This window comes from Centroberyx gerrardi, chromosome 7 (assembly GCF_048128805.1).
Source record: "Centroberyx gerrardi isolate f3 chromosome 7, fCenGer3.hap1.cur.20231027, whole genome shotgun sequence".
Classification (NCBI taxonomy): domain Eukaryota; kingdom Metazoa; phylum Chordata; class Actinopteri; order Beryciformes; family Berycidae; genus Centroberyx; species Centroberyx gerrardi.
In genome coordinates, this window is record NC_136003.1 from 10,589,769 (window position 1) to 10,617,379 (window position 27,611).

At 43.4% G+C, this 27,611-nt stretch overlaps 3 protein-coding genes across 3 annotated transcripts; 1 reads left to right on the top strand and 2 right to left on the bottom strand.

Annotated features, from left to right (window-relative positions):
- Positions 1–1,772: 1,772 nt before the first annotated feature.
- kdelr3 (KDEL endoplasmic reticulum protein retention receptor 3) lies at positions 1,773–6,101 on the top strand. Its single transcript, XM_071902004.2, has 5 exons — positions 1,773–2,162; positions 2,713–2,813; positions 3,056–3,214; positions 3,543–3,795; positions 4,370–6,101. The coding sequence occupies exons 1-5, from the start codon at positions 2,072–2,074 to the stop codon at positions 4,411–4,413; spliced, it is 648 nt and encodes a 215-aa protein (XP_071758105.1). The 5' UTR covers positions 1,773–2,071; the 3' UTR covers positions 4,414–6,101.
- Positions 6,102–6,308: 207 nt separating this feature from the next.
- Positions 6,309–8,445, bottom strand: LOC139913853 (GTPase IMAP family member 9). The gene is made up of 2 exons (XM_071902001.2): positions 8,121–8,445; positions 6,309–7,545 (listed from the first exon to the last, which is right to left on the bottom strand). Exons 1-2 carry the CDS (start codon positions 8,152–8,154, stop codon positions 6,473–6,475), a joined length of 1,107 nt encoding a protein of 368 aa, XP_071758102.1. The 5' UTR covers positions 8,155–8,445; the 3' UTR covers positions 6,309–6,472.
- Positions 8,446–12,703: 4,258 nt separating this feature from the next.
- On the bottom strand, positions 12,704–27,265 carry LOC139913829 (ankyrin repeat and fibronectin type-III domain-containing protein 1). Its single transcript, XM_071901965.2, has 18 exons — positions 27,112–27,265; positions 26,508–26,772; positions 25,965–26,165; positions 23,838–23,951; positions 23,307–23,404; positions 22,800–22,890; positions 21,978–22,085; positions 21,479–21,578; positions 20,807–20,936; positions 20,433–20,552; positions 20,072–20,178; positions 19,597–19,711; positions 19,050–19,216; positions 18,666–18,843; positions 18,267–18,429; positions 17,344–17,510; positions 16,457–16,661; positions 12,704–16,023 (listed from the first exon to the last, which is right to left on the bottom strand). Exons 1-18 carry the CDS (start codon positions 27,229–27,231, stop codon positions 15,254–15,256), a joined length of 3,219 nt encoding a protein of 1,072 aa, XP_071758066.2. The 5' UTR covers positions 27,232–27,265; the 3' UTR covers positions 12,704–15,253.
- Between the last annotated feature and the right edge of the window lie 346 nt (positions 27,266–27,611).

A 27,611-nucleotide genomic window follows, 5' to 3' on the forward strand; every position in this document is an offset into this window, starting at 1 on the left:
GCTAATGTGAACACATACAGGGTCTGTGCTAAGGACGCAGTACACTCTTCATTGGAGTTGGTGCCCCCTCACTTTTCTCAACTCTTAGTAGGCAGAAAGCATTTCCTCTGACATGTCAGATGCCCTGTGCTCATTTTGCTCTGCAACCATCCTGCATCAAACATGAGAGTAGGATGCAGGGAAGCAGGATCCGGATCTTTGCGATGCTCAGCGAGAATCACACACCGCCGGGCGAAGAGACCAGAATTTGGTTGCAGTCGGTGGATTAAGAGGGAGGGAGGGAGGGGGAGGAGGTGGAGAAGGAGGGTATCAGATGGGAAGGGAGACACACAGCAGAGAGAAATGGGGGTGAGCGGTTTCAGGTTTTGACAGTGATTCAGACAGCAGAAGCAGGAGGGAAGGGAGGTAGGTGTCAAATGTCATAAGACGTTGAAGACAGAGGGAGGTGAGTATATTAAAACACTATGAAAAGCATGAGCACAATGTTACAAGCCTTCACTTATTGTGTGGGGATGAAAATCACTCTTTTGAGCAGGTTTTTGACTGCGTGACTGCGGCATTCAAGTTGGAGAAGTGATTTAGTAATTTTACCATCAACAGAAGACAGACATATTTAGACTAACGCCTCATCTCAACTTCTCTTCTTTATCAGGCCACAAATAGAAACAGGTTACCAGACAGCTAGAGAAGACTCAGACCAAAACACCATATCAAGGAGGGTTGGATATGTTCAAATACAACCTTTTACAGATTATTGATTATCTGCTTAGAAACATAACTGCAAATGGGATCCACTGAAATTTTCAAACTCCGCAACATAATCTGATTAATTTTAATTATTTTTGGAGCACCTGAATATACAATGTTTATGTATATGTATATGTATGCAATTTGACTAGTGTCAGAACTATTATCAGACATTCAGACGTTATTTCAAGATCAGCAAACTATAGTAACTATAATCTCACAATCTAAGTAAATCCATGCAAAACATGTTTATGATAAATACAAAAAATATTCATTCATTTTATTTTCTAAAAGTATCAGTAATGTATTATTGTTACAGTAACTAATAAATTATGCTACCATTTTTGTTTTGTAGATAGATAGATAGATAGATATATACTCATGAGAACTAAGAGGATGCCACCTCGTTGAACTTTACACCAGTGGTTTATACCAATGGTTCCCAAACTCTTATCAAATGGGGATCCGTAGTCTAATAAGGATTTATTTTGCTATCTTACCGGCCATAAATCCTTCATTGACGTTTAGCAGAGTAGCCTAATTTACCTCCTATTAAAAAGAGCAATTTACTTCCTTACTGCTGTCGCCATCTGCTGTTTTGTTTTATTAAGGCTCTATTTCTTGTTACTTGGTGGCGGATGGAGAGGATGGCCCACTACCAAGAGGGACCAGCCCACAATCTCTTCTAGCTGCGTCAAGCCGACCAGAGAAAGCCAAACAACACCGGAAAACAGGCGACTTTGCCTTCAAAATAAAAGCGTTAAATATGTCACTTTTGAAAATGGTGGTACCAATATACTCAGTGGAATTAATACATTAAATATGTGATGAAAATATCTCTAAAATAGGTACATATTAGATGGTATTATCGTGCATTCTTGATGAAAGAGCGCATGTTCAGTTATAAGGGTTTTATTTTGTAAATTCTAACCGGATGTTTTTGTTTTTATTCTGGCTAACTTGACACTGGTTCCTCCTCCTCCGACAGAGAAGACGGATGGATCCTGTCCGAGCTGTCAGCCACGTCACCGCCACTGAAACAACTTTTTTCTGGGACCATTGCAGCCACACTACAGTTTATATGCGGAATCGTTGGAAATTACATCGGTTCACATGCCTTTAGATGCCGAACCATCAAGAGGACTGACCGCCTTGTGTAGCTTTTAGCTTCTTTTATTTATTGTTCTTGCGGTTCCACTTTCATTTATCCAAGAAGAGCTGGAGTTTCTTGCATTTTTGGTTATACCACTCTTTCTTATACCGTGTCGACTTGTAAGCTTGAAGGTTTAAGGCGTTTTTCTTTTTGAGGCATAAAGTAAACAAAATGAACATCTTTCGTCTGGCGGGTGACGTGTCACATCTGGTGGCTATCATCATTCTGTTTATGAAGATATGGAGGTCCAGATCCTGTGCTGGTAGGCTGACACTGAGTTTAGCCTGCTGCTGATGTTAATGATTTACTCACTTATTGCATTTGCACCTTTGGCTACTGTAATTTGTTTTTGCCGTAGTCTTCAAGGCCTGTTCTTGACTTCATATGCATGCAGTTACTGTAGCTGCAACATTGTTGCGGCGGCCTTACAGAGAGCATTCACTGATGTATTGAAGCGTTTTCTGTGGATATCAGTCACACGAGTGCATTGGGATGGATGGAGGGGATTTTGCATAATGCTCAGTAGTTCTGCACGAGCTGAGCTACGTGGCAAAGTGACGTTTAACACTGGTATCTGCTGCCTGTTCCGCTACTCTAATACTCGACCTACGTCTATGAAGCAAATTAAATATCCTGTGCAGTTGCATTCTTTAGTGCTTTTACTCAGTGCTATTAAGTCATAAAGGTATGAGGGTGTGTGGGAAAGCTAACATCTATCAGTCTGTCAGGACCCCACCTGTCCAGGGGAGCTGTGCATGAGCTCATTTGAAAGAGTCTGATTAAACCTACCGGTATCTTTGTTTTTTCTGCAGGCATCTCTGGGAAGTCTCAGGTGCTGTTTGCACTGGTCTTCACCACCAGGTACCTGGACCTGTTCACTGTCTTCATCTCTGTCTACAACACAGTCATGAAGGTGAGTGTGTAGACCCATCACACACACACACACACAAACACTAGCTAATACAAACAGACAGTTGTTCACACCTTCACACACGCAGAGTAAATATGCACAGCAGGCAGCAGTTAGACCTAAAACCACTGACAGATTGCGTGTCTTGCTTGTTAACACACAACAGAAGAGTATTTCTATTCCGTCACAGCCAGTATTTTATATTCCATTCTAACCCCCCCCCCCCCCCCCCCCTCCACTCTCAGGTGGTGTTCCTGGCTCTGGCCTACGCTACCGTCTACCTGATCTACATGCGCTTTAGGAACACCTATGACTCGGAGAACGACTCGTTCCGTGTGGAGTTCCTGCTGGTGCCCGTCGTCGGGCTGTCCTTCCTGGAAAACTACGCTTTCACCCCGCTGGAGGTAAACATTATACCAGAGTTTCTTTTACTACAGAACGGGATGCCAAAATGGGTCGCTGGCCTACTTCTGGTGGGCCCACATGACAAGAGTACTGTTATCTTCTAATGAGGATGGATCCCGTGGTGAATGTGGTTAAATTTAGTACTTTTGTGTGCAGGGCTGGAAAAGACTAAAAATATCTGTATTATGTGATCACTTTGGGTTGAAGAATATGCAACTTTTGACATGCACTTTGCTTTTTTGCATCTGTGGTTGCTCTGGTTAAATTGTAAAGATGGAGCCTCTATCAGTAGAGTTTATGCATCTTGTTCCCACTCATTCCACCCAGATCCTGTGGACCTTCTCCATCTTCCTGGAGGCGGTGGCCATAATGCCCCAGCTCTTCATGATCACCAAGACCGGCGAGGCGGAGTCCATCACCACCCACTACCTGTTCTTCCTGGGTCTGTACCGAGCGCTCTACCTGGCCAACTGGGTGTGGCGTTACCACACCGAGGGCTTCTTCGACCAGATCGCCGTGGTGTCCGGCGTGGTGCAGACCATCTTCTACTGTGACTTCTTCTACCTTTACGTCACGAGGGGTGAGTAGATTAAACTTATTGTATGTATCTATGCTCAGTGTTTCGGGTTCAGTTGGTCGCATTGAGTTTATGTGTTTTAATATTTTAGATGTATTTCCTGCTGAAACAGGATATTAGGGCGGGACATAACACAGGGAGGGATCATTCAAAACTCTAAACCAATGGGATCAGTCTGGGAGAGAAAGGCAGTTTTATTTGATGGAGGGGCGGAGGGATTGTTAAAAAATCTGTGATGGTTCTATTGGTTGGAGTTTTTATTTACGCCTACTGGTGCAGCATGAGGTCACCATTAAAGACACTCTGTTTTCCAGGATGTAAAAGTAATGGCAGTTCACTTTATGGGGACTTTAAAGCTGATTACTTAGGTATAAAATGTGTTCAATTGGATGGGGTTTTATTATTTTTTAGGATATTCACCTCAAACTTTATAGGTTTGTGGGTCATTCCAGCGGCCTTAGTAACCTAGCAGTTGACTCAGACTGTGTTTCCTTCAGTTAATTTCTCTTTGAGTTTGGGGTTTTAATACCTAAGTCTTTTCTCATACCTGCCTCTGTTCTCCTCTGCCTGTCTGCAGTGCTTCGGGGAAGTGGAAAGATGGGCCTGCCAATGCCCGTTTAAAAAGAGCCTGTGCCATGCAGCTACCATTCTGTGCCTGCTACAGTTCAGCAATTGAACACATACCTTGCCCTTCAACTGTATTTAGCAATGGGACTGATGGTCTGACATCACTGTGTAGACCAAGATGAGTACACCCCTAGAAGATGACATTCTGTGTGATTGGTGCTGTGTGTGTGTGTGTGTGTGTCTGTGTATTTGCGTGTGCATAGTGGTCAAAACTTTGTGATGTGTAGTATGTTTGGGGTTTTTCCCATAAGATGCAAAAATGACATTGGAATCATGTCCCTGATGTGCATGTGGAGCTTAAATTCAGGCAACTGAGTAATACTATGGGAATGGTGCGTTTGTTTTTTCTTTACTTTCCCTCATAGAAGCTGAGATAGACTGTCGCTCTAGAGACACCCGAATGCAGTTTCCATACTAAATGTTAGAATGGTCGATCCACAAAACATGTAGCCTAAATGTGGTTGGTTGAAGCATATTGTACAACACTCAGGTAGTCTCGAGTGCATAGCTAGTCTTATTGTATGTAACTTTAGTTTCAATAATTTAAAGGATGCAGTGATTCCTATATTAAGGCTGTAGGAGTTCCCAGAGTTACACATCAGGGGTTCCTACACTTTGGCAGTCCAGGACCCAAATTTGACTAACTCCAGCTTTCCCAATGACTGAAAGAGTAATGATGGATATTCTAGTATTTTCTGGATGTTGTATGTTCATGTGGGAACCCACCAAATATAAGGCCTGTGGCAACTGATAATGTCACATCGGCCGGATAATGTAAAAATGTGTCAAAATGTAACAGAATGTCCCATCAAATGGGTCAAAATGTAATCTAATGTAATGTAACCTGTTACTGTAATAAATTGATGGATAATGTAATTATTAGTACTTTTATAAGGAATGTAACATTTTTAACTAATGTCATAGTAATATATATTATTTGTCGGTTAAAGTATGTTACACCCCTTATGAGGTAATGATTGCCGGTTACTGTATTAATGTGATGTTATAATATTATCTGGGAATTTATTACAGTAACAGGATTTATTATATTTTCATCGCATTTAGAGGGACATCTTATTATATTTTGACAAGTTATTACATTATCCAACAGATATTACATCATCAACTTGTACAAGGCCCTTGAGTGACTTTGGGTCATGTTCCATAGCTTTAGAAAACGCTCACAGAATATATAAATTGTAAATTTGTAACTCTGGGTGTGCCCAGAAGTCTGTGTCTTCCTATTTGGTTCTGTAATGTTACAGACACTCCATGGCAATCGTATTCTATTATCTGCAAACAAAGTTTTCTCCCTTAATGCTAAGTATGTTACTGTTTTGTACTTCATCTGTCTTTTCTATTTCAATGTATTTCTTCTATGGGAGCAAAAAGGGCTAAATATTTTGTCGTGTCGTAAGTGAAGCCAAAGATGGAACAGATAAATGCTGCAGAGATACAGTAAAAGAAATGTTCTGCACTAAATATCATTCACTTCCTCTCCCAGCCTTTCTTTCATGGGCCGTTACCTTAAGCTAACTGTCTTGTGTCAGGGCACAATGGGAAAGTGGTATATCGGTATCTTGATCTTATGTAATAGACTAACACATTTTTTGGCACACCTTTACAAATGTGGTACATATGTTGAATTGCACAGCATTTTAATGACATGAACTTTATTATTACATGTGAATTGTGTAAATACAAGGCGTGGTTATGTTCTTTGTTGGTGATCCAGATGTATTGCGACACATCAGGATGTTAACCTTTCTTCAGTGCACACACACACACACGCACACACACATTCTCCATAATATGGTCAGAGTGTATCAAGTGCTAGGTATCAAGGTATTATTCCTAGTACCTCCTACTGCCATTGGAGTCAGGCAAATGTATGATGTACATTGGAGAAATAACACAGTTAGTGAGTCATCATTGAACCAATCCTACTTTACACGTCCTCACCTTTAAAAGTGTAAAGACCACAGGCCCCAGTAAATACCTATTTCCTGATTGTCAAAACTTAAGTGAACACAGTCACACTCTCAAGTATGCCTCAGTGTAGTAGAGACTTGCGGTGTTTGTATAAGACCTTGCTTCCTTCCCTCACGGCCCCGCCCACCACTTTGGCAGCTGAAGTGATTGACAGCGGTGTGGCAGCCAGAGCGGCCGCCTTCTCCACCACCTTCACCTTCTTCACGGCCTTCCCTTTCCCTTTGTCTTTCCCCATGATGCCCGCCCCCTCTGCTGCCCCCTTCCCGAGCGCAGTCACCAACTCGCACCAGAAAAGCTTCTCTCCGCTCTTCTTAGCAGCCTCCTCCTCCCGCCTCCTCTCCTCCTCTTCCCTCTTCCTCCTCCTCTCGAACTCCGGGCCCCGCTCCTCGCTCTCCTCTGCCTCCTTCTGAAGGGACGCGACCTCGTCTCCTCTTTCTCCCAGAATCCTCTCCTGTGCCTCTCTGATGGCCCTCTCGGCTTCCTTGAACATCTCATGGCTGTAGCAAGCGTCTCCGTTCTCCGCCACCATCTTGTCTACCTTCTCCAGGAGCTGCGCGACCTGCTGCGAGCGCTCCGTTGTCTTGTCCCGTCCGCTACGGCCGTCACTATTATCTAAGACGTGGCACCCTCCCTGGCAGCTGCTGACGAACTCCGACAGCTCATCGCTCTCCTCCAGGAAGTCCTCGATGCGTCTGCCCCGCAGCTGGTCCCCCCAGGTGAACAGGACCATGGTGAACCTGGTGGCTCCAGGCCCGAACGTAGCCTTGATCCACTGCAGGGCGTCCCGCTCCTCCTGGGTGAACCTGCTGGGCCGGAGGGTCAGCAAGAAGGCGTGGGGTCCCGGAGAGCACAGGGCGACGCTTCGTCCCACCTCTGTCGTCACCTCCTGAGGGGAGAGGCGCGTGTTGAAGAACCCCGGGGTGTCAATCACAGAGATGCTTCGCCCGTCTACTGTCCCGGTCTGCCTCTCACACTGCGTGGTGACGGAGCCGGGGGAGACGTCGACCCGGAAGGTGTTCCGGCCCAGGATGGTGTTGCCCGAGGAGCTCCTGCCTGTGCCCGTCTTCCCCACCAGGACAATCCTCAGGGGGTCACAGGTGCTGGGCTCCACTGTAGAAGGTGATGCTTCACAGACTGTGGGACACCATACAGTTATACATGTACAATAGTTATACACCATACAGTTATACATGTAGGCTATATTATAGTAGTAGTAGTAGTACCTGTAGTAGTAGTAGTAGTAGTACCTGTAGTAGTAGTAGTAGTAGTACCTGTAGTAGTAGTAGTAGTAGTAGTAGTAGTAGTAGTAGTAGTAGTAGTAGTAGTAGTACCTGTAGTAGTAGTAGTAGCAGTAGTCGCAGTAGTATCTAGCATAATTGTAGCCGATATTACTAATAATCTATTTTAATTTGCCGATAAGGAACATCTTTTTAGGGTCCACTCATATTTTAAGGAAAATCACATTAGGGCTAAATTAGCCTATATTTCAAGGCCTAGACTGTTTAATTCAGCAATTTCAGGAGGGATTTGATTCCATAGCTGTGGACTGCTGGGAAATGCCAATGCACTCCTGCCTCGACTAGCAAGACTTAGGTAGCCTATATGAAATTCAATGACATCGATTGGTTTCAGCCTTGATACTACAGTAGATGGACACAACGCTGTATGGGCCCGCCAGTGTAATTTTCAGTGTCCCGTTGCCAACATACCTTCAGCTGACGCGGCACATTCCGATGACGCCATCCTCCAAACAGGGAAACTACGTTTTATAATATAATGGTTATTCAGTAGCCGAAATTATAGGACAAAGATGCCGTATGGTATCGTTTTGTCAGTATCTTCGCTGTGTTGAAATGGTCTTCTGCCCACCTTTGCGAAATCTTTCATTCCCTTTCCACCGGACCGCAGACAGGACGCATCAGTGCCGCTGCAGCTCGTCGTGTCGGATGAAGAGGGGCGCTCCTGTCCAGCACTGCGACCCCTACGCATTTAACTCCATGGCATTATACAAACAAATCTTAATTTACGAATGGTGACCACTAGTTCGTTATTTTAAATTAATTATTTGCACTTTTGCACTACCATAAGACAATCTATCTCAAGGTTAAGAAGTTAAAATATCAAATAAAAAAAAATAAAAAAAAGGTTAAAATGAAACAATAAAACAGCCTGCGTGGTATGGAAGCATATAGTTAACAAATGTTATCCACATTTAAAAATGAGAATTCAGTCACACAATAGCATTTTTCCACCTATGTATTTATTTGGATCAAAATGAAAATTTAAAAGTTTCATGTAGCCTACCAGTATGCACACTGATATTAAAATATTAATAAAAAAAAAAACATTTGACATTTAATTTTCAAAGAAATCCAGCACTTTATGGTTAACAATATTCAAATGTTAATTCAAATGTGAAAATTCAAAAGCAATAAAACGCATATTTTTTTCATTTATGTGTGCAACATTTAAGTCGATTAAAAACACAACCTATACATTTTACATTTTGAAATTCCATACCTTTCCACACTGTCTTTAGGCATTGGATATTTACTGCACATTGATTTATAGCTTTGATTACAGGTTTGATTGACACTGTGTGTTTTTGCCATCACTGATGTACAAAGTCTCTCTCAGGGGCAATTTGCAGTATGCTGATAAATTTACAGACTTATCTCGAATTTCCTCATTATTTTCTTCAGAAACATATCTCATGATAGAAATCCAATATGGCTGCAGGCTAATGGAGGACACCTAGCTACTGGCCCTGTAAATAACCAATCACATCACACTTCACTCTCTGCGTCCCTGTCTCTCTCACTCTCTACCTGATGATCTTTCTATCTCACTCTCCGTCTAAAGCAATGAATGTTGCATTCAGTGGGAGTCTTATACTGAAAATGATTATGTATTTTGTTCATGTTAGTAATGAAATACAGGAAAAGTCATTAGGGTCCACTTGTGAATTCAGCACACAGGGATCCACCAAGCAGCTCTTATTTCAATAAAACATCAGCTTTTGTAACTGGTTTGCATGTGATTCCTTTGTTGTGTGTGTGTTTAAATTTTCCAACTTCTAGCACATTGAAAGCAAATGTGTTCATTAACCCCCCATGTTGGTTGTTAATGAACTCCTTATATAAAAGCCATCTAGAAGCTCTGAAGCCTCAGGACAAGAAACAAATTCTGTGACTAGATGAGCTTGCTGAAATACTTTGAAAGGAGAGAGAAGGGAGGAGCGGAGAGACAGGGGAGAAAGAGAGGTGAGAAGCCGTAATGAAGAGAAGGAAAGAGAGGGAGATGGAGGAGGAAGAAAGGAGACAAGTCCAGATGAAAAAGAAATTAGATAAGTACATCACAAGTCCACAAATTGGGAGAATTTCCCAGCTGGATGTTGAGGTGATTAGGGTACATGTGAGAGAACATGTAGAGAGCTTTTGAACCATATTTTCCTCTTAATTAACCAAACAGCGTTTTTTTCTATTAAGATGAAGATGGTCAAGATGGCCCATGACATGCTGTGAACACGGTCCAGCTCAACATCCCTCTGGCGTTTGCAGACTGCCCGCACTCTCTCTTTAAAGTGATTTTTCCAGACTCCAAATTTGAGGAGATGTACGCTTCAACTAGGTCAAAACCCAATGGAGTCATTAATGAAGTTGTTGCCCCATATTTAATGGAGGAGCTGGTGAAGAATCTGCATAGTCAGACATTCACTCCGGCTTGGTCAAACGATATAGTGCACATGCTCAAAACAGATTCACCTGCTAAATATTTTATATTAATTTAAAATATATACTGTATCTCTCACAGTGCAATCATTTTAAATAAGCCTCTCACATATACATAAGATATTGGAGCAAAAGTAAAACTGGTTGACTCCAAGACCCAAAAAGAAGCTGCCAAATGGGATTTAAGCAAATAAATTAAGAGAGAGAACACTGGCCCTGAATGCGCCCCTGATGTGACTTATTTTAGATATGGAATCCAAATAAATCTAAAAAAACAACATCTACAAGATCAAATTTGGACTCACTTAGGCTGAAGGATAGCAAGTGCCACAAAAATGTTAATAGTTTACACTTTTCCTAATTTCTGTTATATTTCTCTTTCATTGGGATGATGCGATTTGAAACAGCAAAACAGCAAACTCATGTACGGTTCAGTTTTGAAAGTGTTTGAATGTAATACGGTGCCACACAATATGCAAGTGTTATGTGTTGACTGCAGTGGAAGATACAGTATGTGCTTTACATTCTGATCCTTAATGAAGGTCCATCATAGTTTGAAATGGTTTCATTGGCAATTCTTTTGGTAACCAGAGGGGTGTATTTTTTTATTTTTTTATTTTTTCACATTTTATTCTGTATTTTGTTATAGTATATATGTGGGCAAACCTGCCATAGGATATTGGAGTGATGTCACTAAGCATGAAGATCTCAGCCATCGGATTCCATCATAAAGCAAAATGTTCCAGAACTCAAGAGACACTGAAATGTTTCTCATTCTACATCCAACTTTCTGCGTGAATGATAGTGACTCTACCTTCTAACTTCAAATACTTTGATCCCTAAACTACATGTCCAATTTGGCTCTTTATCATCCAGGTATGTACATTTTAATGGATAACTATAAAAATGTTTTCTATTTTTTAGATTTGTTTTGTTTTTTGTAGCCAAACTAAGGAACACAGACTGTCTTAAATCAAGCAATCTTTTTAAATGTATTTATTATAAGATAATATTGATTATTACTTTAGACAAACTTTGAAGACTTACACTTACTTGGAGTAAATGTGACTTTACTGTAGTATTTTTCAATTTACCAAAATAAGTGTGTGCTTTTGTGTCCACAGCTGGTGCTTCTCCCCAAGCCTCCTTCTCTCCTCATACTCTGGGGTGAGGGGGAAGTTTTCTGGGAAACGTAGCCTTCAAGTGCTGAAATGGATAATCTAGACTCGTCCACTGAGGACAAACTTCCCTTTCAGGGTGAGTCTCCTGTTGATTACTCAGAGAAATCAGAGGAAAATAGAATCTCCTGTGAGAAACGGTCAGGAGTAAAGCAGACAGCAACTACAAGCTTCTGCCTGCCCCAGGCAAACACCAGCTCCTTTACAGGCCAGACCTTTAATCAGGTAAATGACAGCATTGTGTCAAATCCAGTGACCAACCAGCTGGCAGGGGGCAACATCTGTCCAGCTGACCAGTTGACTGAGTGTTTTGCTGCATGGCACGTCACACAACAAGCGTACACTGCTGGGAACTATTCACCAATGACCAATCTCGCCTTAAATGAAGACTGTAGACTCATGGAGATTGACACAACACAGTTTAACCAGTCGTATGATGGCTGTGTGCCTTCCGAGGTTGACCAACCACACTTTCGCCAGTCATATGATGATTGTGTGTCCACAGAAATTGAACCACAGTTTAGCCAGTCCTATGATAGCTGTGTGTCCACGGAGACTTACTCACCACAGTTTAGCCAGTCGTATGATGGCTGCATGCCCACAGAGGTTGACCAACCACAGTTGAGCCTGTGGTATGATGGTTGTGTGCCTGCGGAGGTTGAACCACAGTTTAGCCAATTGTATGATGGCTGCATGGCCACACAGATTGAACCACAGCTTAGCCCGTCACAGGATGGCTGTGTGTCCACAAAGACTTGCCCATCAGAGTGCAATCAGATGACCATTTAGACCCAGCGGAGGCAGACCCACCAGTGGCAGTAATTTACTATAGCTAATTATTACTGTATCCACATTGCTATCCTTTCATGTCAATGTCATAAATAAAAAGCAAACTAAATTCTTGTGTCATCTCCTAATTAGTAACTCCTTGATGTTCGGCAGAACTGGCACTACATTAAATAGAATTTTAATACATCACTCTGCATATCCATCAAGAAAAGAACATAATCACTACAAATCACACCTACTGTATGCAAGCTACAGCTAGCCCAAATAAGCAGGAGCAAAAAATGGCTTCCAAAACTGCCAAAACATTAGAATTAGAAAGAAATATTAAAATTAGAGTTTTGTTCCATTTGATAATCTCCAACATGTTGAGAGTTTCTGTGTCATAAGGGTGAGATTTCATAAATGTGACAATCTACTGAACTCCCACTGTGAAATCCCGCAGTCTGTCCTTAGTGACCAGTGTAACTTCACTGTCTTGTGCTAAAATGTTATGCACATGGTTTTGTTCCTCTTCTTGCACACAAAGAACAAAGAAAAACAGGAAATGCTAATGCCCACACACACAAATGACACATGGAATGCAAAAAGCCCTATGTTAAAACCTCACAAGTCTTTAATGAAGTGTTTAACCAAATCAGTTTTGGCACTTCTCAACCCCTCTAACAATGTGACAGATTGTGAGCTTGGAAATTTAAGGTTCTATCTGAGTTCATTAAAATTAAGTTATCCACATATTCATGATCATTGTTTTTTTTTACAAAGAACCTTTTGGTGTTAAATATTTAAGATAGAAAGTACATAACATAAGTTTTGCCAGCTGGTATGTCAAACCTTTCATGCTCAATATCTCAGAACTGCACTCTGCCTAGATAGAACCTTATAATTCCAAGTTTATCACTGGTATTGTGTGTGTGTGTGTGTGTGTGTGTGTGTGTGTGTGTGTGTGTGTGTGTGTGTGTTTGGGCAGGGTGGGGTCTGGTATAGCATGGTGGCTTCAGGTTGTTTGGCCCCAAAATAAATTGCATGAATACAACAACCACAACACAGAAGGTCTTTGAAAAAGGACAAATTGATCAGTTTTCAAAATCATCAGTATTAATCGGCAATGCCAAGATCTTTACCAGGATTCTATTCTAGGATGACATACGTTGATTTTTGCCTCAAAAAGTGGATTTACTGTGCACCTTAATGTTCACTCAAGTATTCATTCTATCCCCCTTACCAAACAAATATTACATTTCCCTAATAATTATGCAACTATGTACCTATGCAAGAGTTTTGGAAGAAATCCCAAAATACGTTATCAAAGAAAGTTTTGTGAAAACAGCTATAGATTGACTATCTCATTCATTGTGATGTGAAAGGCAAAACTATTCTACTCTATTCTATTCTATTGATCTATGAGAGCACACAGTGTGCAGCATTTTAATAAACATCATAATTTCATGAAAACAGTTGCCTTGAGTACAACATTTCATTTCCCCAGCTCAGCAGTTATATAAGGATGTAACAAAATAAAAAGGTAAATAGGAAAATGACAGGTTTAAGGTTTGTGGCACACAAGTACTCTGTCATCAGATATCAGACCTGTAGATTTAGGTTTAGGCAACTCAGGCCCATTACCAGAGTCTGAAGACAGAGAGTAAACAGGATTCTTACACAATTTGCTACTCAAATTCCATGACCTCTCCAGCACCATTCCATGATACGTTGTGCAATTCATATGACCCTAATTTGCCATCATCTATGTTCAAATGTTACCATTTTTGATGAAAAGTTGATGTGAATGTCCCAGGTCTTGTTCTGTCAAGATATAACGTGTGACTTATGTAATGAAGACATTTCTTATGGGCTATGATTCCTTCAGAAACATTTCGATCTACCAATCGGCAAGCTTGATTTTAACACTTGACCAGTTGAGAAAACAAAACAAAAAAAAACAAAAAATATGAACACATTTTCATAACATTTCCAAAACTTTTTAAACACATAACATGTTCCATAACCTTTTCAGACCTGGAATACAAAATTCCAAATTTCATGAATTGTCCATGGTTTTATGTGTTCAGGATCGCTGAGTATGCTACCAAGTTCCATCAGGCAAATAAATGAAACTGTTGAACAATTTTTAAAACAATGCCTGCAAATAGACATTTTTGGTGAAGGATCATTTGTGAAAAAACCTAAAGAGGAAGTCATCTTCTATCTAGATCTTCTACCTGCCTTTTCATAACTGAAAGTTGACCTTTTTGACTTTGGGTTTCTTACCACCCCCACATTTCCTGGTGTCTTTTTTTTATCGGAAAATGATACTGTGCTGATTAAGTGATCAGATTCCTTGGACATTTTAAGTGGAGCTTGGGCACCCAGAGCAAAACTGGCAAACTGGTTACCTACCCTGCCCCCCCACCTAAGCATGCCACCGATATAGGCTATTACTGCACAATCAACAGGATTATAAGTCTAGCTACTGTTTTGGTATTAAATGTCAAAAGTGCACACAGGTAGAGTAAACCAAAACACAACCACAACTATTAAGCGATATATAATTTATATACGTATAATAGCCTTGCAAAGACTGCAAAGCAAATGCTTGCATGCAGAAAACTATCTTGATATACCGGAGGTGATCTATACATTTAAAGAGTTCCTTAATAGTTCCCAAAGATAAATTGAAACGTTCCCTATAGCTTTGTACTGTAGTGACTAGTGGATTTTCAAGTCATAAGACCTGCTACTCTAGCTGAGGTTTTCCACACAAGATACTCTAATGCACTGAACCCCAGATCATGGAAAAGATTAACTGCAGCCCCAGAAATGCGCAAAGGAAAGAAATCAGTCTGTTTTTGATGTTTTTTTCATTTCCCATGTCCATCATTAGATTGCCTGTGATCTTGAGGTGGGTGAAATTGCCCCTGCAGTAGATACCGATCTGTTGTCAGTTGTCAGTTTGAATTTTCTCCACTAATGGTTAATGTTAGATTTGGCAGTGTGACACTTATCTGTAGTCAGGTGTCAGGGGCGATGTCACTCCTGAGCCAAGGATGGGTAGCAGTCCACTGCAGCCTACAGGTTCCTTTTAATTTGACATTTAAGTTGGCTAAGAACACACAAGTTAGAAGTAGGCTAGGACTTGAGAAGATATCAGGATGAACTGTGAGAGGGTCTGACCCACTCCACCTGGTTTCTCACTGGAAAACACTTGTTGGGAACCTGCGTCTCTGCATCTTCTGGAGGTAAGTCCCAGTGCACAGCAGGCATGACGGTAGCAGTGGCACTCACCATGTTAACAGGGGCAGGTGTGTCTTGACCCAGTAAAACCATATTCTCACAGAGTCTCTCTCCCAGATCGAGCTCTGGCATCAAGGTGCCGCTGTCGCTACAATGGCTGTTGGAGTGTGGCAGACTCTCGGCTCCATTGATCAAGTCTGATTTCCCTAAATCGAAGAAAGTGCTGTTTTCACCAATCCCCAGCCCAAAGCTCTCTAGCATCTCCATTACTGATGGTGTCTTTGGGTCACTTGGAGTCTCCTCCTCTATAAGGCTCAGTGTGGGCAAGATGTCTACCAACTCTGCCATCTCCATTGGCCGGATCACCTCGCTGATGCTGGGAGGAAATTCCTGTTCCCCGCTGTAGGTCTCCTGCACAACCATACCGTCATATCCCACTTCCAGTTGGCCAACGGTGGCAGGCTCCATTCCTGATAGGATTGAAGTGCATTCGCATCCCAATTCTGATTGGCCAATGGTGGTCAAGTCCACAGTGGACTGGGCGGTGATGTCGACAGGGTAGCCTCCCTTAGCTACGCCTTCCATCAACACGATATCGCCCTCTTCAGGGGCGACCAGGACACCTGCTGGAGCGGAAACCTCCACACTGACCACATTTGTCGGAGTCACGCTGACTAAGCTCTCTGAAAGGGAAAGGGGAGACAGAAAAAAAGAAGTTGAAAAGGAGAAGTTAGAATCTTTATCTTAAAATACGTTGCTCAGTGTTCCTTGGTACAGTAGCAGTTCTTCTGAATGTGGAACACAAACTTGAATAGGCCTTGAGAGAGTAGAACAGGGATAATGCAGTTTCTCGTGGCAGAGATAGACACAGAGAGGGGAGAGTTAGACAAAAAAGTTCCCTGCTTGTAGATTTCATTCTTTATATACAGTATATATCAGTGGTAGATCAAAAAAAATTACTTTTAGATCACTGGAGAGTGAAATCTACTCTTTTACATATTTTTATTTTATTTTATTTTATATTTGGCTGTCTATTCAGCTGTATAATGGTAAGAATTAAAAGCTTAATAGGTCTAAAGTGAGACATGTACATCTACACCCACATCATCATCGTACCTGCAACGGCTCTCTGTGCTTGCAGCCGATGGGGCCACGTCAGTCTGGCAGTCAGACTCTCCTCCTCTTCCTCACCATCAGGACGCGGAGGTGGATCTCCTCCCATCACCAGGCCAAGCGGCACCGCCCCCACCCACTGCTTGGATCGAACACACTGTAGACAGTCCATAATCCAGCGGGAGTCCCGCCACACCACATCGAGGCGCTAAAGGCACAGGGAAACAGGATTTATAATGTGTATAGAGGCAACATGGCAAAATGATTTAAAGCTAAAACAAACGTTCTCCTAGTGGTTGGTCTTTAAAGGTCACATCTTTTGAGTTTTCACACTCTTTTGGATCAGCTTAGTGCAATGTATCAATACAATGCAATGGAACTTGAATCTCTGTGGGTAGGTTTTTATGCAATTCATTATGTTTACCTTTCATATTGATTTCCTGTCCTTACCCATGAGGCTGTTACATCTTACATTTTAGGCATCTAGCTGATGCTCCTATCCAGAGAGACTTACAATGGGTGCAACAGTAGAGTAAAGGTCAGAGTTATAGTGCTCTGACAATATTCCTGTGACCATATAATGATCATGCAAGAGAGAAGTACTAGGAAAAGAAGCAACATAAGAGTTAAGGAGAAAGATAGAGGGGATTTTTTAATTGCAGTTAGAGTGAGTAGAGGAGAGGGGAAAGATTCAGTAGGGAGAAGGTGATGAGAGTTTTCAGCCAATAACGGAATATGGGGAGTGACTCTGCTATTCTGACTGAAGTAGGAATGCCATTCCACCATCGGAGAACCAGAAGGGAGAAGACCAGGTGGAGCGACGATCTCTAATTGTGCCACAAGCTCTCCTCTTAAATACTCCGCCTTCTTGACTGCTTTCATGATCTTACCTGTGACAGCTGGCTGACGTGGTTCAGGCGCTCTTGGGCCTCCTGCACCTCCTTGGCATCCAAGGCCTCCCGCAGAGCCTGCTGGGCCAGGTGAGTGTCCAGCTCCAGCCTCACCCAGGCCTGGCAGTACTGGTACAGGAAGTCTCGCTCGTACGTCCAGAAGTGAACTGGTGCACGGCGAGCCAAGGTCGAGAGGAAAGACAAAATTAGCGTGCCTCAAAGCTAAGAGAAAAACCCTCTGCCTCAGAACTCATTAGCACACTTTATCACACCTTGAGCGAGGGAATTGTCAAGATGGGTCAAAGGGAGCGATAGATACGAGAACAAAAACAAATCGTAACATGCGGATGAAAAGGAAGATCAAAGGCCTAAGTAGACAAGAAAAAATAATCTTCAAAAGACCAAAAGATCAGAAACCTCTGCGTGGCTTATGCACGGTTCGTTTTCCAACCAATCTGCCGATGCTTGGTCGGAATGCATTACACGGATTAGGGTTTGTTTGTTTGTTTGTTTGTTTTTAACATTCTGTTCTTTTATTCTTTTGAAAATGAGCATGTTTATTGATCTTTACGACATGTATGGCATACTTAATGAAATGTGCTGTTTCATACGCAAGGAGACTCCTTTCATCCTGTTCTCATGTGGTGCTAATGTTTTCAACTTCGAAGGACTCTGGGGATGCCATACAATTCTTGGTAAAATAAGATTATCCTAAGAAGTTTATCCTAACTTCACAAATTTAAGTTCCCAGAATCCCAGTTTGTCGAAGGGTGAATAATTTTTTTAATTACCTCTTTACACCTCTTCTTGTTGAATTTACAGGTGTGGACGCTGTATGAATTATAGTTTTTACACGCTTGCCCAAGAGGAACTGCTTGGAAAGAACAGATCCAGGTTGTACTACTATAGTCCTACAGACTTACCCAACTCAAAGATCTGCAGGGGCATGGTGAGGCCAGCCTCCTTGGTCCCCACCAGAGGCCAGTAGCTGGAGCTGAAGTCCTCACTGGGAGGCAGCAGCAGCAGCATGGACACCTTGTCTCCAAACTGCAGCAGCTCGCGAGTGTACACACCATACTGATACGCCTACCAGAGGCAGAGAAATAGTAGTACAGCAGACCAATCTTGCAATGTGTGATAATGTAATGTAATGCAAGTCTGTTACATATGTTGGACTGTAAGAATGCCATCCAGCATAATGATAGAGAAAGAGTAATACAAACTAACAAAGCAGGTTCAATAGTCTAGTAGTTTTTTAGCTATTGATAACTGGTTATGAATGAATAGGAGAGTCTGAGGCGATGGTGTGAAGCCGTTTTTACCCTGTAGAGGGGGATGTTGAGCTTTGTCAGGAGATGAGTGACTGCTGCCCTCAGAGACCTGACGAACTCCACCAGCCCGCTGCTCTCCATCGAGCTCTCGTCCTCACCGCTCAACAGGTTCAGAGCACTGCCATTGGCTGTGGTGAAAACGTGACTCTGTAGCCACGCCCACTCGTCTCTGTCACACAAGGAGGACCCAGTCACCACAAATCAGACTGCCTATGCATTAGGCCATTAACAAAACTTTACCATTGTTGTAAATAAACAGAATAAATAAAAACGGAGACCTTTATGATAACACTCAAGGTTTGAAACACTGTAAAAGTATGCTGAATCTGAAAACAAAGTAGTATATAAGTATTTCACCGGATTAAACTGTGTTACCTGGACACATGAGGGTTGTGGCGGACCCGTGTATGGCAGAGGAGGTTGGGCAGCCTCTGGGGCACCAGGACCCTGATCTGCTCTACAGAGCTGCACAGTTTCAGGATGCCCACATACAGACCCGGCTGGGCCCACTGGATGCTGTGCCTGTGGAAGGACAACTTCTCCTGGGGAAGGGAGACAAAGAGAGACAGAGAGTTTGAGAGATGCTACTGGAATCTAATGTTTTAATGAATTTAATTTGCTGTGTCTCATTTTGTTTTAATTTGGTTAGCTCGTTTTGTTTTAGTCGGGCTAGCTAAATTGATTCAAATGCATTTTAGGATTATTTGAGTTGCACAGGGGAGAAAAACATGGTTCGATAAACAAGTCGGGAAAACTCAATACACTCAATCACTATACACTCAGTGCTAAATGCAATTCGGTTGCACATAGCTGCTGCTCAGTAAGTGTGCCCATGGTGTTAGACTTTCTCTCTCTCACACACTCTCTCTCTTACTCTCTCTCTCTCAAACACACACACACACACACACACACACAGGTTCACCTTGAGTTGCTCAGTGAGTGTGTCCATGGCAGTGGGCTCTGGCAGTAGAGGAGTTCTGCTGCGGTTCTTTTCCAGGCGGGCCAGGGGCAGCCAGTGGAGCGGAGGGTCAGGAGGACTTGGAGTGGAGCAGAAAACTCAATGAAAAAGAGAAAAGCAGCCACACAGTGGAAAAATCTCTTTGATTCATTCATATAACACCAACAACCAACAGCCCAACCGCAGCGGGCTGGATTTCCTGAAAGCATCAGGGTGCATATGTAGATGTTCATTGTCTCATATGGGAGCTGAGTGGACAAATTCAGTCTGCTAGATTTTGAACATGTTTGCTTCATTGTGAGTCAATGGGACATGATCGTAGGCAGCAGAGTGGCACTGTGCTGCCTTGTGCTCTGACCTCTCTGTGGAGGGGCGGCATGCACAATTTCTCCTACAGGGATCAATAGAGCGTAACAAAAGACACTTTCTCAGTTCTAACCTGGGAGGGTTGGGGCAGTTCTTCACAGTCACTAGCAGGACGTTGCCCTGCCGGTCCTTCAGAGGCTCATAGTACACCTGGCCCAGGTCCACTGTCCCCAGGGACGACTGGAGGCAGAGGAAGGGGGGGAAAGGTAAAATAGAAACAAGAGAATGAATAAACATGAGGATATTAGGGATTACAGTAATGCAATGAAAGACACAGAGTGGAGGAAACAGGCAGGCAGCCTGACAAGGGTGGGGGCGGGTGGAGTGGTGGTGAGAAGAGTTGGAGGAAGAAGAGATGTAAAGAGGTAATTAAAAAAGTAATTAACCCATTCTGACGCTTTCTATCATGAAGAGTAAGCTGCTTAACTTCCTACCTGCAGCTGGGAAACAGCTCTTAAAATGTTGTGTCTGTTCTGGAGGAGGGAGGAGGAAGAGGAGTGAGCGGAGCAGAGGGCCTGCTGGAGCCACGGCACCTGTTGCCACGCACAGGACAACTACAGGGAAACAGGCCATAATGTGAAACTGCAATGCACATATGAGTCATACAGCCTTCATTATGAATATTTTCTTTATAGACTGGATATATAAAATAACAAAACATTTCTAGATGTTTGATTATGAAGAAAATTCACTGCCTATATTGACTGAATTCAAAGTGAATTTACAGGGTATCAACAGCATATATGAACCAAATCAGATAGTATGTCAATATCTGTATATTAACATATATGTTTGATTGGCAGTTAACCTTGGCAAACCAAAGGAAGTCCTGGGTGATGGAGGTGGAGCAGCACTGGATCTCCACCAATGGGAGTTGATCTTCTGCTGTCACCAGGATGTTTTCCTTGTGGTAGAACACAGTTGCCAGGTACACACCTCTAAGGAAATTCAGAGGGACAAAATAAACAGAAAATACAGATGAAATCAATGTATTGACAATGCATTATTGTGTAGTATGAAACAAGTTTTTCCATTTTATTAACTGTTTAAATGGTGCTGTTATCACTGCCGACTTAAAATAATGATTAACCCTTATTTCAAATGGCGTAAATGATGTTTGTGTCTATAATCAAGAAGTATTTTCCCCTTCAAATGGCTGTGTGACTAATTTATGGCAACACCGTGCTTCACATTCATTCAGTTACACACATTCCCACCCAGGAGCTTCCCAGAATAACCACTGCTCTCTATTGTGGTCTACTGGAGCGGATGGGGCAGCGGGAAGCATTCGATCTGAACGCTTCCCCTAACCTCGAGGCTACTGCAGCTTTAATGTGACTGCTGTTCTTTTTCAATAACCGTAACAGATAAGAGTTAGGAATTGTTTGTACTCTTAACTGCTGTAATCACATCGCATTTAATCCGGTACTCCCCACACCCCGGAGGCACGGTGGGACAGGTAAGACAGATGGAGCGCTACCTCTGTAGGAGACGAACAAACTTGGTGGCTGACTGGAACAGTTGTTTGATGCCTCGAGACACAGACAGACGCTTGCTTGGGCTCTGGGGCTTAGAGCTCTCTGTGGAGCGGAAGAGAGGAGGATCAGACAGGATGAGAATCGCTTCATCTGCCAAAGTAGATCCACCGTGCATGCACAGGATATTTGACTAGGTGAATTTGGTGAAACTGTTTTCTCTATTATGAACAGAGATGATACATACAGTACATGCCGGTGATATAAAATAGAGCAAAGTATGAATAAAATCTATGGGTCTTTGGTGCAAGGAGCAATGCCATATCAATCTTACATAACGTAGCTGTTGTGAAGAGAGCATCTTTATGTCTCACATACAGTAAAGTCAATTTGCATGTTTTTAGGCTACTTCATGTTCATTATGTTTTCTGTCAAATTGTCAAAGCACTTATTTCAGAGTCAGAATCTCTTTTAATCGGCAAGCAAAACTAGTGAATGTGTTACCTATGCAGTATCCCCTGTAATGTGGTTCCCTGGTCTGCTCCAGCAGTTTCCTCACTAGGCCCTCCTGGTTCCTTAACTGCGACTTCACACCGATGCACTCTCTCCAACCTGCAGAAAGAACGGGGAGAAAAACACTGCGTCACTTGCCTTTTTTTTTTTTTTTTTTTTATCTAATTAGAGAAAATCATTCAGACATCAAGATCTCATTTCCAGGCGAGTCCTGAGTGCTGCAGTTCCCCATCCTGGTGATTAGCAGGCAAGAACGGCTGCATGAGAAACCATCTGTGTGCCGTGACTCTGAAAGTTTCAGTGCTGAATCATTCTGAGCTGTTAAAACTCGGTCTCCTTGTTATTTAAATCTAGCTCTAATCTCTAAATCTAATTTCATTGTACTATCCTACTGAAAGTTCAACACCAATAGCTGAATATTTGTATCTATGGTTATATTCTGATTATATGTTTGCCTTTGTTCTCCATTTTTCTAATCATTATATGACATTTTTGCGTTATTGGACCCTTTAACATAGAGAATGGCATCAAAGATTGGAGGGAGAAAGAAGGAATGGACACGCAACAAAGATTATGAGGCAAATTCAAAGTCACAATGGCATGAGAACACGGCCCATTGAGCCACAAAGACACTCTTTAATTCTCCACGTTTTAATAATTCACTAATCGACAAGCCATGAGTGGATTTCGCTTCTTTCACATCGAGGTCTAAGTCACCCGAGTCATTTCGTTACACGGGGACAGGGAGAGAAAGAATGGAGCATCCTGGAGATGAGTCTACATTCATCAGAGCTTGCAGTTCGGCATACTCACTGGAGGGGGCAGCACTGACTGGAGTAGAGCACTGCGGCGGGCCCCATCCCTTCACGTTGTAGGCGCTCACCCTCACAAAGTAATGCACTCCCTGCGTTTGGAGAAGCATCACACCGCCACATTATCACCACGCATTAACCTTATGAACAGCCCCATTCCAGAGCAAAGGAATCACATACAGCCCTCATTATTAATTCATCTGGTTAAATGAAACAGTTCAACAGGCTGAGTGTTTTCCTGTGGGAAGTGGCTCAGTGCAGAAGATGATGGGGCGAGGGACAAATAGTGTGTGAGTTGTGTGTGTGTGTGTGTGTGTGTGTGTGTGTCTGTGAGTATGTGTGTGTCTGTGTTAGCGGTTGATATCTGCGGATGTTTCTACATGTGTATGTCCTGTTAGGTGTTTGCTTCCATGTGCTTAGTTGCTCCATGCTCTCCTTTGTGTGTGTGTATGTACCTGTGTGTGTGTGTGTGTTTGTTTACAATGGCGTGTGCAGGTGTGTGTCTTACATTTGTGAGCCCTGTGATGCTGTGGGAAGGGCTCTTGGTGTCAGTAACTTGGGCTGAGCCGAGGATGCGTTTGAAGCTGGCGGAGGTGCTCCACTCCACTGTGAACAGAAGACGATCCCACTGACAGATTATTGTCTGGCTTTGCTCAAAACCCAGCAGAGAGAACTAAGGATTTGGTGTGTTTACACTTTCTGGAACTCAGTGTACCTCTGCTTAATCTGTCTTTGGCTGTGAAATATGACATTTGTGCAGCTGTGAGCAGTGTGAAGCAAAGTGGCAAGTAAAGTCAAATAAAAATAGGGGATTTTAAACCTGCCAGCACAATTGATGTATGAGACATATTTCTACCGAAGCAATAAATTATTGTTAATCTTTCCTTCCATTAATTCATTAATTCATTCATCCATCATGCCTCCATCCACATTTCCATCACACCCGCCTTTAACCCATCCATTCATTCACCCCCCTCTCCATCCTTCCATTCTTCCACCAGTCCATTATGTATTAAAAGTCTTTTCATACACCGCCCACCTCTGTAGCGAGTGATTAGCCCTGTGGTGCCGCTGTCGGTCTCTTTGATCGCCACAAACAGAGAGGAGGTGCTGGTCACCAGTATGGACACAAGACTGGGCTGGCCAGGGAGATCTGGGGGAAATATGGACAAAGGTTCAAGATGAGCACTTACATGAGCTTTACAGAAAAATTGACATTGAATATGGATAGTGAGGCAAAACCGCACAGGGCATCGCTGGAAAAGAGAGAGAGCTGTCGACTTTCCCTGGATAAATACTATACAGGTTAAAAGAAGTTACTCTTGGGCACTGACAAAAACCTAACCTTAGCTCTAAACCTAACCAACCGACCCAACCTGGGCGGCAGGTTGGCTGGTAGCGGTTAGAGTCACTTCCCATTGACCAGAGGTCCTGGGTTAAAGTCCATATCCACCCAAAACACTGAATGTCTACCAGCTCCAGGGTTGCTGTTCTGTAGCTCTGACCTGCCTGTGGAGGGGGGGAGCGACTGAAAAGACAGTTTCCCTACAAGGATCAATAAAGTATCACAATATTATTATTACATTAGTAACCTCGGCGCTGGCACCATGAACGATGAATTTGTGCAGTGTGATCGAACGTTAGTCTCGTTTTCTCTTCATTGATTCTAGCCCAAGAGGTTTTACAGCCTTCTCAGCCTGGGCTGTGACCCAAAGTGAATAGATTAAGTCCTGTCTTAAGCCCCAGGACTAAAACATACATTTATGTTTCACATTTTAAGCATTTAGCTGACACTCTTATCCAGAGAGACTTTCGCTGAACAGAAAAGTTAGAAGCACCCAAAAAAACAGGTGAGAAAAAGTCAGTTACAATACTGCTGTGACCACAGAAAAATCATGGAAGGGAGAGGTGCCAGGAAAAGAAATAGAATGAGAGGTAAGGAGAGGGGGAATTTTTCAGAGGGCAAGTTGAGTGAGTACAGAGGGGACATCAATCAGTGACATGGGTACAGAGGGGACATCACTCAGCGACATGAGGTGCTTCTCGAAAAGATAAGTTTGCTGCCTACGACAGAAGAAGGGGAGTGACTTTGCTGTTCTGACTGGAGTGGGAAGGTCATTCCACCACTGGGGATCCAGGAGGGAGAAGAGTTGACACCGAATGGAGCGATGACCAGGAGAAGGAGAGCCAAAAGGCCAGTAACGGCAGAATTTGATATGAGCACCCACAGGCAGCCAGATGGGGGGAGTGTAGGCGGAGAGTGACATGGGCGAATTTGGAAAGGTTGAGGACGGAGGGGCTGGAGGGAGTGTTTTGGGAGTGTTTTGGGCTAGCAGTCCGGAGGAGAAATGACTAAAGCCTGAGCAGGGAGGTGGGCTGAATCTCTGGTGAGGAAGGATCTGATTTGACAGATTTTGAAGAGTGCAAAACTGCAGGATCTGGTTGTGACGAGAATGTGGGCCTCGCATGACAGTCAGCTGTCTGGAGTCACACCAATATTCTCTGCAGGCTGAGCAGGCGTCACTGTGGTCTTGTCATTACTGATGGAGAGGTTTTGTAGAAGACAGGATTTTCCAGGCAAAAAAAGCAGCTCAGTCTTGTTGAGACTGAGTTTGAGGTGGTGGGCAGAGGACAGAAAAGAATACAAGAATAAGAGTATTCTTACCATGTGGGCACTGTAAAGAAACAGGCCTGTGACCTATCTGCTATATCAGACCTTATAACCAATCCTGAAACTACTGGGTGCTATGTGGAGATTTCATTGAGACATAATGATATAAACCAATATCTACACAAGTGGGCAAGCTGTGTTGCTGTTTTCACCTCTTTTCTAAAGCTTGTTGTCAAATTCCGCTCCGGAACGAAGCTCCTCCCATTCAGTAGCTTTTCTTTTTTAAAAAACTAGCTTGGCTCCTCCCTAGCTGTTTAAAAGTGGCGCTCACCCCCTCCCATTCCTGAAAAAAAGTCTTGTAATGGCAGAATTGATGAAGCGAGCGAGTAAAGTTGTTAAACTAGTAAACTTGCTACCATTTATCCTTCGTAGGCTTCCGTAGTGCAGTGGCTTTGCTGTGTGTTATTTACAAAGGTGCTGCGGTTTCTGTCGCCCTCTAGTGGTCAGAAAAATGGCTTACTGCAGCTTTAAGAAATGCTACACATGACCACTGACCTGTGTTGTGGAAGTTCTCCCTCATCCTGCAGTACAGCTGCTGCCTGAGGCTCCAGAGGCGGACTTGTCTCTGGGCGTCGGCCTGTGCCTGAGGCCCCGCCCCCGCCTTCCTCAACAGCTCCTCCTTCCTCTCCTCCACCCGTTTGCCTGCCAGCGCCACCAGAGCATCCAGCTTCAATGCCCACTCTGCCGGTCGGCACACTGAGAGGAAATACGGTAGAGAGAGAGAGAGAGAGAGAGAGAGAGAGAGAGGGAGAGAGAGAGAAATGGAAAGAATCCGAGTGGGATTTGCATTGCATTATTTACGAAGAGATAAAGGAGATCCACACAGCAGCATTTTAAAGCCATCCACTCCTATTAGAATCAACTTTTAAGAACTAAATACAACTTTTGTGGAAACGTACAAATCCATTTCAGACTGCTTGTTTTAGACATTTTGCGCAACACAACTTCAAGAGCCAAGGAGATTAATCCATCATTCTCTCTCAATCTCTTTTATTTTTACACTTCACACGCAGCCTTATTCAAAGACTTCAGACTCACAAACAGGGTTGTGTCTGGCTCCAGCCTTTGTCAACACATGGAGAAGAGGAGAATTGTGGGTAAGGGCAGCCACGTCCAGGGGGACCAGGCCCTGATCGCTCACCCGGTTCACCCCCTTCTCCCTGTCTCTCTCCCAGTCCTTCTCTTTCCGCTCTCCTCGCTCCCACGCGCCTCCTCCTCCTCCACAGTTGGTGCGGTCCCTGGACAGCAGGCTTTGTACAGCCAAAGTGTCCTCATTTTCCACTGCCTCCCACAGGGTCTTGTACTGATGGGGGGTGGGGGGTGGGGGGAACAGAGAGAGAGAGAGAGGGAGGAAGAGGGTTCATATTGAAAGATTTATTTTATGAAGTAGAGGAGAGGGACTTTCTGTACAAAGAGTCAGACAGTGGACGAGCCAGTAATGTTGGACACATAAATCAAACCATAAATCAAAGCCTAATCCGCAGCAGTCCACACTGGGATAATAAATTCATAGTGACACAGGGTGAGGATATAATGTGAAGGAAAGATCTCATAATTCCAACCATGCGGACACCCAACCAGAGGGCCGGCAGGCCTGTCAGCGTGACCAAAACTCCCCCAAAACCACACCGAAATGTCTTACCGCGGGTGCGGACTTGCTCGGGTGTTTGGGCGTGTCCGTTTCCCCGGCAACAGACGACTCTCCGCCCCTCAGTCGGACGGACAGGTTCCTGTAGATGCGTTTGGGGGAGACGGGACCCATGGAGCGCCGGCGCTGGGGCGGGTTCCTCACGGACACAGACGATACAGACATGACAGGGGGAGGAGGAGGAGAGGAGGAGGGGAGGAGGGGAGGAGAGGAGAGGAGGAAAGGAGAGATAAGAAGAGGAGAGGAGAGGAGAGGAGAGGAGAGGAGGAAAGGAGAGGAGAGGAGAGGATGAGTAAAGAGGGTACAGGAAGATAGAGTATGGCTGGAGGAAATGAAGAAATAATGGGAGAAGTGAAGGATTGGTTAGTTCATGGACAGAACGATTAGGACCCCCACCCTATGAGCCATATAGGAGGAAGGCCAGATGAGAAAAGTGGCACATGAAACAGAGAAACGAGGGGAGAACGAGGAGAGCATGAACAAAGGTGAAAGTC

Excerpts from the sequence above, each read along its gene's own strand:
- kdelr3 (XM_071902004.2), top strand. The coding sequence starts at position 2,072 with ATGAACATCTTTCGTCTGGCGGGTGACGTGTCACATCTGGTGGCTATC. Across the intron at positions 2,163-2,712 it reads GAGGTCCAGATCCTGTGCTG|GCATCTCTGGGAAGTCTCAG; the intron begins GTAGGCTGACAC and ends TTTTTTCTGCAG. Across the intron at positions 2,814-3,055 it reads TCTACAACACAGTCATGAAG|GTGGTGTTCCTGGCTCTGGC; the intron begins GTGAGTGTGTAG and ends CTCCACTCTCAG.
- LOC139913853 (XM_071902001.2), bottom strand. The coding sequence starts at position 8,154 with ATGGCGTCATCGGAATGTGCCGCGTCAGCTGAAG. Across the intron at positions 7,546-8,120 it reads ATGTGCCGCGTCAGCTGAAG|TCTGTGAAGCATCACCTTCT; the intron begins GTATGTTGGCAA and ends GGTGTCCCACAG.
- LOC139913829 (XM_071901965.2), bottom strand. The coding sequence starts at position 27,231 with ATGGGTCCCGTCTCCCCCAAACGCATCTACAGGAACCTGTCCGTCCGA. Across the intron at positions 26,166-26,507 it reads AGCCAGACACAACCCTGTTT|TGTGCCGACCGGCAGAGTGG; the intron begins GTGAGTCTGAAG and ends ATTTCCTCTCAG. Across the intron at positions 21,579-21,977 it reads TTACAGGGGATACTGCATAG|AGAGCTCTAAGCCCCAGAGC; the intron begins GTAACACATTCA and ends TCCGCTCCACAG.